The 12085-nt window shown below is 35.5% G+C and overlaps 1 protein-coding gene across 1 annotated transcript in view; it reads left to right on the forward strand.

Annotated features, from left to right (window-relative positions):
- Nucleotides 1-12085, forward strand: part of TTN (titin) — a 277521-nt gene that overhangs the window by 117770 nt on the left and 147666 nt on the right. The window contains exons 113-131 of the mRNA XM_029224548.1: nt 218-280; nt 625-696; nt 857-934; nt 1515-1604; nt 1834-1914; nt 3278-3364; nt 3768-3851; nt 6515-6598; nt 6823-6903; nt 7050-7130; nt 7301-7384; nt 7628-7729; nt 8149-8259; nt 10033-10113; nt 10306-10374; nt 10603-10686; nt 10847-10930; nt 11220-11303; nt 11526-11609. Coding sequence (XP_029080381.1) covers nt 218-280; nt 625-696; nt 857-934; nt 1515-1604; nt 1834-1914; nt 3278-3364; nt 3768-3851; nt 6515-6598; nt 6823-6903; nt 7050-7130; nt 7301-7384; nt 7628-7729; nt 8149-8259; nt 10033-10113; nt 10306-10374; nt 10603-10686; nt 10847-10930; nt 11220-11303; nt 11526-11609 — 1584 coding nt within the window. The remainder of the gene's footprint in view (nt 1-217; nt 281-624; nt 697-856; nt 935-1514; nt 1605-1833; nt 1915-3277; nt 3365-3767; nt 3852-6514; nt 6599-6822; nt 6904-7049; nt 7131-7300; nt 7385-7627; nt 7730-8148; nt 8260-10032; nt 10114-10305; nt 10375-10602; nt 10687-10846; nt 10931-11219; nt 11304-11525; nt 11610-12085) is intronic.

Below are 12085 nucleotides of genomic sequence, written 5' to 3' on the forward strand. Positions count from 1 at the left end.
AATGCAGAGGTTCAAGTTTTAGTTTCACTGCCTCACTGCATCTCTGCTTGATCCTGCTTCTAAATCCAGCATGAGTAATCCTGTTAGCAATAAAGATCCCAAATACAATCATTTACACAGTTGTATATGATTCTTAACTTATATCATTTGCCAATTGATACAGTCTATTAGAACTTAACCTATTCAAGCATCCCTTATTACTGTGTTTTTGTTAAAGAATCACGTGAGAGGAAAATTCCAGCAAAAGTACCAGAAAAGAAAGAAGTACCACCTCCTAAAGGTATGTAATTGGAATTATTTAAATAGATCACATCATCGATGTCATTATCATGGCTTGCTGGGCAAAAATGTATGAATCACCAGTTCAATCCAATAGGCACAACTTCTTCTGGAAGCTTCATTGTATCAGTGATTTTTTTTCTAAGAATATCTACCTACTTCATTTAATTCAAATGTAAAATGATGATAAAAAGATTGTTGTGGTAAATATAAAAAATAACCAAAATACTTGAAGTACAGAGGCTTGTACTTAAAGTTCACTGCAACAAACTTGTCTCTCTTTAAAAAATGAGAGAAAAAGAGACAGACTCTAAAAGTACTGCAATTTTTTTAAAATGCTTGCAGTTGTAAAGAAGCCCGTAGTTGAAAAAATTGAAAAGACTTCTCGAAGAATGGAAGAAGTTCAAGTCACCAAAGGTATTATCATTTAAAACATTTCTCGTACCATGTACACAAGTAATTGTTTACTGATATATAGTCACATGTTATTTATATAGTCATCTAAACTAAGATATTTTAAAATTTTGTGCAAAGCAATATTCTTCACAATACAAATATATTTGTACATATTTTTAAGTACCCGAAGTTTCAAAGAAGATTGTTCCACAAAAACCTTCTCGGACTCCAGTGCAGGAAGAAGTTATTGAAGTGAAAGGTATACATCTTTGTCTTTCAGCTACAAGTTTTAAACATTTTTATTTATGTGTATGAATATGTATACATATATTACTGAACAACTCACAAATCTGAAATCGCCAAAATAAAGACATATTATATATATTATATACATTTTATGTCGCACATTTATATAATTTAAGTAAATAATAACATTATCTTTGTTTTTAGTATCACTTTAAAATTACATAATTTTTTTTAATTAAAGAAGGATTTGTGTTTAATCAGTAGTCTTCTAACTTTACTGTGCCATGCACTCCATTCCATATAATATTCCTCATCCCCTCATTTATATGAATAAACCCTAATGGATTTGGGAAAGCACCACATCACGTGTGAAGAAGTTGTGTCTATTTGATTCCCATTTAATAATGTTTGATAAAGGCTGCATGGATTGTGTGTCCCTATAGATCAAAACGTGATTTGTTTTCTTGTCAATACTGAATTTGTTCTCAAGCTATCATATTAACCCACTAATTCTGTGTCTCAACAAGCCATGTATTTGATCTGATGTCTTGAACTGGAAAAAGAAATACTAATGTGAAATACTCTCTTTAAAGTACCCGCTGTACATACAAAGAAGATGGTTATTTCAGAAGAAAAGATGTTCTTTGCTTCTCACACAGAGGAGGAAGAAGTGTCAGTCACAGGTATAAGGCAAATTTGAATATGGGGCTCAAATGGAAGGGCTTCAGATGGATTTTTATCCCTCTTCTTATCTAATTTGTGATTATGTAGATATCTCTGTCTCCTTGTGAATATTTGTCATCTTTTTCATTTCACATTTGTCTGTTTTAATTTGTATTTCAATATTCTTTGTAAATTGCAATACCACCCATAGTATGGCATACCAGGAACTAAAATGTACATTTTTTAAAGTCCCTGAGGTACAAAAGAAAACTGTTACCGAAGAGAAAATTCACGTTGCTGTTTCCAAAAAGATTGAGCCTCCACCTAAAGGTATTTATTCTAAGTTTATTTATTCTAAGTTTAAAATCTTTCAAAAGTTCCAAAGTAAATATCTGAATATGTTAATATTAAATAATAAATTTAGTCGCAGTCCACAGACCTTTAGCCACTATGTGCAAATGACATCATAGGGAGATGAGAAGACCATGAGGAGGGTATTGGAGAGAGGAATGACAATTCCTGGAGGCTCTGTTCCCTGCTTCATGGAGCTTACAATCTAGTGGCCAGCTGTTTAGAAAAAGAAATAGTGTCCTGGGGCTTCCCTGGTGGCGCAGTGGTTAAGCATCCGCCTGCCAGTGCAGGGGACACGGGTTCAAGCCCTGGTCCGGGAAGATCCCACATGCCGCGGAGCAACTAAGCCCGTGCGCCACAACTACTGAGCCTGCGCTCTAGAGCCCGCGAGCCACAGCTACTGAAGCCCAAGCACCTAGAGCCCGTGCTCCGCAACAGGAGAAGCCACCACAATGAGAAGCCCACGCACCGCGACGAAGAGTAGCCCCCACTCGCCGCAACTAGAGAAAGCCTGTGCGCAGCAACAAAGACCCAACACAGCCAATAATTAATTAATTAATTAATTAAATCTATTAAGAAAAGAAATACAGTGTCCTGGAGCCAGCCCATACCCACTCACCAGAGCTGATGGTTAAATTTTCAGGAATTTTGCTACCCAGCATTTAACGCCTCCATGATTAAAAGTTAAATTATATAAAATTAAATAAGTTATATTTAAAACTATGGTAATAAATGCTCAAAACTCGTTACTATTTTCCTATTATCTGTGTTTCTGAGGTTATGTTGATTGCCTCTGTGTTGTGGAAATACTGGATAATTATGTGCTACCTCTCATCCCTTCCCAACTCCGAGACAATGACATCATCGTTGGTAGCCAGGATGCATGTATTTGCACCACCACAGAGGCTGGAACTTGGAAACTGGCCGTGGCTACAAATTAGGGCTCCCCTCCCTCCACCGACCCTCTCCTACACCCAGTCAAATTGTTAAACATTTAGGATACAAAAATTATTTAAGATAATTGAATGCAGTTGTTCTAATGCTGCGGCTTTATAAAAGTAAAGTTTCTAAAACTGGTGTCTGAGGAACAGGCACTGGCACCTCTGAGGAAGGGGTGCTCCTACCTGTTCCTAGGAAAGTGGAGGTTCCTTCAGTTAAAAATGAGTAACAGTCACATTTTCTAATTAGCCACTAGTTCATTGCCCTTAATCCTTGATTAACATGTAATTTTCTTGCATTCAATTGGTACAAAACCAGAATGTCTACTCTTTAAGTCTTGCAACAACATATGCCTTGTCAAAATGAACAATTTCTCAAAATCGACCCTTTTTTTTTTTTAAAGTCCCTGAGCCACCCAAGAAACCAGTCTCAGAGGAAGTAGTCCCTGTTCCCCACCTTCCTAAAAAGGTGGAGCCCCTACCAGCCAAAGGTAGAATCATATTTTTGAAAAAAATTTCTTAATGTCTGTCTTCTTGTACCTTTTTCTGTTGGCTCTGTGTGTTAATGAGATAGTATCTGTAAACCATTTGTAATGTATTTTAATTCTGTGTAGGTTGATTTCATTAACTTGTGGTAATATGTTACACAAATGTCAGGAATACTTTAGACTCCAGACCATGCTGATTGGGTCTTTGTCCGCTTCATGTAATGTATGTAATGTCTGTATGGTATTGATGTATTTGGCATGTATTTTCATCACAAGTTACATGCTTGATATTAAATTACTTCCTAAATTCTTTCACTCTCACTGAGGATTCATGATTTAATGTAATCTTAAATGTCTCACAAGGAGGCTAGAGTTCTCAATTGTTTCAACAATGGTGTCTTTAAAGTTCCTGAAGTTCCCAAGAAACCTGTACCAGAGGAGAAAAAGCCAGTTCCTGTGCCTAAGAAGGAACCTGCCGCTCCCCCCAAAGGTACACCAGAACTGATCACAGGCTGACCCTTTGCCCCAAATGCCAGTGCTTTGTTCTATACAGTCTTCGTACTTACTCTGCTGTCTACTTTGTGTCTTTTACATGCCCCTTGTGTTTTTCATTTATTTGTCAGCTTCCAGGGCTACACTCCACATACATTATTTGTGATACTGAACATTAAAAGAAGTTACTTTTCAAAAGTAACTATATCAAACTGCTGTCTTAAATTTTTAATATCTTCCCTCTCCTAGAGAAAGAAGAAATATTTGTGAAACTCCTTTTCTACAGGGCATGTTTCTAGGAAAAACTCTTTCAGCCCTCAACTATGTGACTTTTTCTTAATAAAAAAAAAAACTTTCATGAGTTATGACAAGATACAAAGACTAACAGGAGGGTGTTTGGCAGAACTGAATGTTAATGAGGTAAAGATGTACACAGTGCTTCTGGGAACTGCCACTCTTCTGAAAAGTCAATAATGCCTACCCTTAAATAGTTGGAAACATCAACTTTTGGCATTTACTTTCACCATGTTTCTTGAGATATTAACTGAACGTTGACATTTGCCATAAATGTTGCAATTATCTAATTAGTGAGTCAAGGGACCTTTCATATAGGGATGTTTGGATTCAAATGTGCTAATTCTTGCTTTAATTTTTTGGATTTGGTTGGTTTTGGTGGTTTTAGTGATAAAAGACACTACTTTATACAGGCAATGAAGTAACAAACTGCACACATCTGGTCAGTTATAGAGAGATCCAGTATCATCCAGCTTAGGAGAAAGCAGGCTCATACATTTTAAGAAGTGTTCTCTTTTGCCTGATTTCTCAGTGTTTCCATTTTCTTCCTTAATCAAATCTGCTTCTCTCTTTCTCAAACTCTTGGCTGTTTCAGAATTCTGGGTCTTTTTCTTTTATTCTTTTTTTTTTAATTGAAGTACAGTTGTTGCACAATATTATATAACTTACAGGTGTACAATATAGTGATTCACAATTTTTAAAGGTTATACTCCATTTATAGTTATTATAGAATATTGACTGTATTCTGTTGTACAATATATCCTTGTAGCTTATTTTATACCTAATAGTTTGTACCTCTAAATCCCCTACTGCTCCTCCCCACTTACCTCTCCCCACTGGTAACCACTAACTTGTTCTCTATATCTGTGAGTATGCTTCTTTTTTGTTATGTTCACTAGTTTGTTGTATTTTTTAGATTGTACATGTAAGTGATATTATACAGTACTTGTCGCTCTCTGACTTATTTCCTTTAGCATAATACCCTCCAAGTCCATCCATGTGTTTGCAAATGGCAGCACTTCATTCTTCTTTATGGCTGAGTAGTATTCCATTGTAAATATATACCACAACTTCTTTATCCATTCGTCTGTTGATGGACACTTAGGTTGCTTCTATATCTTGGCAATTGTAAATAATGCTGCTATAAACTCTGGGGTGCACGTATCTTTTCAAATGAGAATTTTTATTTCTTTAGGGTCTTTTTTTTAACCAAATGATTTTTAAGAATGATTTCTGATTATCTAATCATTAAAATATAATGATTATATGAAAATAAAATATGATTATAATGAAAAGGTTATATTACTAAAACCAGTACTAATACCAAAGCCTCTTGGTCACTCCTGGAGGAGACTCAGAGGCATGTCTCATTTATGCATGAAAATAAATGCACTTAGTAACATGTATGTATAAACACCCCATGTATACATAACATAATATATACATGTATCAATGTGTATCTGTATAATTACATCAAGATATTACAAATGCAAGTGTAGAGGTGCAGATGTTCAAAAAAATTGCCAATATCTTATTTAAAATGGAAAAAATTACCGATAATGCATGCTGTTAGAACTACATGAGCCACTTAAAAATTCAACACCATCAACACTTAGAATAGGTAAATTAAACCCATTGTAAACCTTCTTTGGGTCATAGACCCTATTGAAAACTATGGAGCCTCTTAGAGAAAAGCACATATATACATACCCACAAAATTTTGCACACAGAACTCCCCAAAGTCACTGACACACAGATGTCATACTGAGAGGGCTACCCTAGCAAAAGAGTGTTTCCTGAGTTTTATAGATACTACAGGTGCACCAAAAAAAAAAAAAAAAATTCAGAAGAGAAATATAAAAAAAATAATAATGATATAGATGCAACCATTCTAATGACATCTTAGTCTAAGATAGTCTTAGATAAAGTATACCCATTGTTGTTATGGATTCCACTTCTCAATACAAAGAGTAAAGGAATTTTTCTATATACTATATCCACACTCTATATTGTTTATATAATTACTGACTAATTTGGTATTTTTATTGGAGTATAATTGCTTTACAATGTTGAACTAATTTGTTTTTATCAAAAGCATACCAATATATAAAGAAAGAATGAATTCTGTGCACATCCTTCTGTGTATATAACTCATTTTTAATCGCCTAAATGCCTCTGTAACATTACTTGGGACATTTACCACATGTGACCTTTAGAAAACTATAGTTTAATTTTGTGCATTATTTTGCCGATGCATAGAAAACCTATAACATTAGTAAACTACGTAAAGATTTGTTTGTGTGTGCCTATATCCATTCATAAAAGTGACATATGGCTGAACTAACATTCTATTTTAAAAACTTTAAGTCCCAGAGGTGCTCAGGAAACCTGTCCCTGAAGAAAAGATTCCTGTTCCTGTTGCAAAGAAAAAGGAAGCTCCACCAGCTAAAGGTACAATGACTTGCTTAGTAAGGAAGCCCTGTTTTTATGTCTTGAGTATAAAACATTTCTGTGTTTAATTATCTAATTTAGTTTGTTTCATTCAAAATGAATGTTTTATGGTGTAAGAATTCAACAAAAGTGTCTGTCCACCTACCTACTTTCTTACAAAATAACTGTCCATTAGCTACTTTGGAAAATATAAAGTTAACTCTAAAAATTAATGTCTTTTCAAGTTCCTGAAGTACAGAAGAGGGTTGTTGCAGAAGAAAAAATAATCATCGTCACTGAAAGGGAGGAATCTCCACCACCAGCAGGTAACCTCATCCCATCTCCACAAAATAACCTCGTCTTCCCTTCAAGCTTCTTTAATTGCATATCTTCTTTAATGGGCCTGCAAGTTCTATGTTGCTCATTTACTTTGCCTTCCTGAGAATTTTAAAATCAAATACTCTCCTTTAAGTGCCAGAAGTACCAAAGAAGAAAGTTCCCGAAGAAAAAAGACCTGTTCCTTGGAAAGAGGAAGAAGTTCCACCACCAAAAGGTATTGTCTCTCCATCTTTCCAAGAACCATCTTTATAATATTATGTTCCTAGGCAAACAATGATTTTGTTAGTCTTGTGATATATGTGCATCGTGAGTGTGTATCTGTGTTTTGTGATGGTCTTCAATGAGATAACACTGAAGTTCTAAAAGTACACAATGTTTTTAAAGTACCAGCTCTGCCTAAGAAACCTGTCCCTGAGGAGAAAGTTCCCGTGCCTGTTCTTGCTGCTAAGAAAGCCCCTCCTCCCCGAGGTAGGATTTGTCTCAAGCCTCTGACAAAAATCTTTTAGCTGGTGGATTCTTTCTCCTATCTGGTGTCTTCTTGTACTGACCCTTTGCCTCTCTTGGATAGAATTTCTGTGTGTATATACTCGTGATAAGTGATGTAATTTGCTAGTGAAAGTGATGTGCTGTGCAAATCTTCCCCAAACTTTAGGGAGAGAAAATTGTTAAGATTCTTGATTTTTAAGCTTCAACTTTAATCCTTTCTTAAAGCTGAAGTTTCTAAGACAACTGTCGTAGAAGAAAAAAGATTTGTTGGTGAAGAAAAACCATCCGTTGCAGTTTCTCAAAGAGTGGAGGTCGTGCGGCACGAAGGTATATAATCGGAAGTGAGGGGAGAAATGAGTTTGCATGTGTTTCCTCCAAGTCTTTTCTTCTTACCACATAGTTTACTTTAGAAGTTGTTCTTATCAGTGTCTGTTGTAGCCTCTGAGACTGAATGTTTTGTGTCTACATTGCTGCTGAATCATTCTAAGAGGGTGAGTGAGGTGCTGAACGTGTGGTCATTGTGAAAGTGGCCTCACGTGGGCATAATCTGAATATTCTTCTCAGTCTTGCGCTGTACTGTCCCCTCACCTGAACTCAGCTCTCTCCTTCTTGCAACGAAGAAGCAGTGTGAAACCACCCCCTAAGCAGATAGAAGAACATTACCCATCTATAGGGAACACATGGTTATAATCAGTACTTCAATGGGCTATTCGGGCTGAATTTAAAGTAAATCTTATCTTTTAAAGTATCCGCAGAGGAGGAATGGAGTTATTCAGAAGAAGAGGAAAAAGTATGTGTTTCAGTTTATAGAGAAGAGGAAAGAGAGGAGGAAGAAGTGGAGGTTACAGATTATGAAGGTAAATAATGCAGATAAGCTAGTGGTGACCTGGCGTCTTGATGAGCTGTTTTCCTTCACAGATTATTTATCAGATTAATGAAAGTGACAAAAATTCAGTGAATGTCTACTGGTCTTATTTGATGTATCTTTTGATCGAAACACAAGACTCAGGAGAATTAATTAAACATCCAAAGTATTTCTTGTCCATTCCCTCTAACTTGACTCTGTAGGAAACAAGCCTTCATATTTATAGGTAACTAATGGTGCAAGTATCTCCATACACATTTATCCTTTCAGTAGATGGGACTTGGTTTCAGTATGGTGGACTGTCATAATCTTCACCTTGGTAGTCTAATGTCTAAAACATGGGTAACAAATAGCGGTGTTGATAGCACAACTCACTAATGTGTCCTGACTCACAGATTTTAAATGAATAAGAAATTATATACATTATTACATTCCAGAAGTCAAGGCCAGGTTTGAGAGTGAAGCACTGAACACGGAGGGCTTTCCAACATTCCATGCATGGAGAAGACAATCGTGTAATATCTTTCATTAGATCAGTTTGTTCTTCAGATGTTCACATACCTATAAAGCTAGTTCTCTATAGCTTAGGATTGAACAACGAGCTTTATTTCAATGTTGGGATACCCTTTTAATGAATTAAGACACCCCTGGGTTTACTGCTAAAGTTCAGCATTCTGGCTAAAGCTATATATCTGAAAGAACTTTACTAAGAAAGTTTTAATGTAGCTCTGCTTTAAAGATTAATCTGTAAGTTTCTCAGTAAATTAACTGTCTTCCCAATGAAAAGATGAATAGAATTGTACAGGCAGATGCCCTTGAGTGTATCTCTGGCTAATAAAAGGGGCCCCACCTCTTCTCCACTTGGAAGAAAAGTCCATGTGAAATCCAGATGTGCAGTCTTAATGGAATGGCTTAGAACAGAGCAAGACTTGACTCCCTAGAGGAAGCTCACCAGTTCTGTTGTGCTTCCTGGGAAAGGCCAAGATGGGCATAAGCCAGGAATCTGATGGATTCAAAGAGGGTCCTATCCCTTCTAGAAATGTTTGGGAAACCATAACATGTACACAAGGAAAGTTCTCATTGCATGAATATAATTTCAGTTTTTTATACATTATAAATTTCTTTCAGTACTATAGACTCTGATTAAAAGGAAAGACATTTTATGATATTCTTATGTTTCCATTAAGCCCAAAGATTTAGGGGAAAGATGGGTAGCCTGTTAAGTTTACTCCTGGTGTTTGTAACTAGATCTTTCTATTCTGTAATTAATCTTATACACAGACTCAAAAATCATAGGAAGGCTCTTTCCTCGTCCACCATAGCTACTCTCGCAAAACTTGGGGAAAAAGTCTTGTTTCCAAGTCCTCAGTAGGTTTTTCATGTGTAATACAGGTCTTTCCTTTCTTTCTTATGAACCTACTTATTCCTCAAGTATATTTTTGAAACTTGTCTTCAAATTCCTGTGTTCTTGTTAACTTAGCCGCTAGGATTGTTTTTACATCTGGCACTTGTCCTGTTCTTCCTGTGAATACAAGCATTGTTATCTTTATGTTATACTTACTGAAACTTATTTTCTATGCTCTTTATTAAGGCATATGCTTTGATTAAAATCTTCTTCTTTGGGTATTTTAAATGAGAACAATCAGGGAGTTGGAAAGTGTTAAACTTTTACTATTTTACTTACTTTTTGACATAATAAAGTACAGCTAAAATTAAACATGAAAAACACTACAACCTGTCTTCTTTGAAATTGATATCTTTAAAGTGATGGAAGAGCCTGAGGAATATGTTGTAGAAGAAGAGCTGCACTTTATTTCTGAGAAAGCGGACGCTGAACCAGCCGAAGGTAGACCAACTCTTAGATTAATTCTAGCCCCATATGTGTTTGGCTTGTCCCATTCTTAATGTCCTCTTGTAGTTAATTTTTTGTCTGTATTGCAAATGTTGATAAATATCATGTGTAATAAAAATATTCCTTAAATTTTCATTAAAAAGAAATCTGGACATTTCCACAAATGTATTTTATAATCTTTTCAAGTGCCTAAGAAGAAAATTGTACCCAAACCGAAAACTCCTGCTAAAATAGAGGAGCCTCCACCAGCTAAAGGTACAATTCTCTCTCGAAGCAATGGGATACCATTTGTCTTAATAGCTATAATAATGCCTTTAGTTTGAATAACTGCCTCAGTTTTGTCAGCATATACGTGTAAACATTTTTACTGACTATAGACATTAGTGTTTGTGTAAATGTGTGATCTTCTCATAAAGTGAGTTCTTTGCCCCAAAATTACACTTCTCCTGTAAACTAATATTCTTAAACCTAATATTTCTAAAGTTCCTGAAGTACCTAAGACAATTGTGCCAGAAAAGAAAATTCCTGCTGCAGTTCCCAAAAAGGAAAAGGTGCCACCAACCAAAGGTATGTTGGGCTTCCTTTATTCTTGAATAATACCTGTCTTTTTAAATCTTAAATTGATACATTCTTCAAATTTTTATGACATTAACAAGAAAATAAGTGTGCCTATGTTTAGTGTTTTTCACATTTGTATGTCTGATCGTGTTGTGCAATGTCTTTTAAGTGCCAGAAGAGCCAAAGAAACCAGTTCCTGAAAAAAGGGCTCCTCCCAAAGTGGCTAAGATAGAAGAACCTCCTCCCACCAAAGGTAAACGAAACCCCCCAGCACAACAACTAGAAACATGTCTTGTCTTTCTCGTCCTCTCACTGCTGTCCTTGGGTCACCACTTCTGTATGGAGGTTATTGGTGTATGTTGGCCGCAAGGATATATTATTGCCTTGTCTATGGTGGACTATTACTTACTTGTTGTGAAGTTCATTTGTGCGTACCTTGTAAAATTGTTATACTCTAAAATCACAATACTTTCTGGCTAATACATTTTTTTAAATTCCACTTTAAGTAATATAACTCCGTAATCCTAAAATTATCTTTCAAGTGACTGAGAGGCACATGCAAATGGCCCAGGAAGAAAAAGTTCACGTTGCTGTAACTAAAAAAGTGGAGCCTCCAAGACCAAGAGGTACATGGGGCCTTTCAATACACAGAATATTGTACCTACCCTATTCTCTTTACCAAATACACTAGTTATGGGTGTTGGGTTTTTGTTGTCATTGTTATAGTTGTTTTATGTTTGAAATCGTGAAAATATCAAGTCTTTTATGTTTGAGTTACTACTATACAACTACCTTTTTGTTGTTTGAATGAGGAAAACAGTTCTTTAAAGTGAAATCTGTCTTTAAAGTGCCTGAGGAACCCAAGAGAGCTGTTCCAGAAGAAAAAGTTCCAAAACTCAAGCCTAGAAAAGAGGAGGAGCCACCAGTAAAAGGTATACCAACTTTTCCAAAAATCCAAATAAGCTTTTAGGTATCAAAATAAGCTTATAGGTATAACTAATCTAGTGGAATTGGGATGCTTAGAGAAAATAATTTAAATATGTATTACAAAGTAAGTAATATGCATATGCTATTCCGTATCATCTCAAAACTAAATATTTCTGATACCAGAAAATATTCTGTCTCTTCTTCTCAAAAAAAAAAAACAAAAACAAAAATGAAACTCCATACAAACGTGTAGATACTTTCCCTTAAAACGAATTTATCTTCTAATGGTTCTTTGTCTATATACTAAACTCCTTTGCAGAAATGCTTGTTTTGTGTGGCAACCTTTGATGAAATTTAAATTTTTTAAACCCTCAATTTTCTACATTGTGCCAGTAGAGCTTATGAAAACACCTTAGAATTAAAGTGAAGAAACTATTCATGTGATGCAACCTTCTGTCTAATGCTTGTTTGATAGCCATTG

The sequence above is a fragment of the Monodon monoceros genome, unplaced genomic scaffold (assembly GCF_005190385.1).
Source record: "Monodon monoceros isolate NGI ecotype Baffin Bay Population unplaced genomic scaffold, NGI_Narwhal_1 Super_Scaffold_16, whole genome shotgun sequence".
Taxonomy (NCBI): Eukaryota; Metazoa; Chordata; class Mammalia; order Artiodactyla; family Monodontidae; genus Monodon; species Monodon monoceros.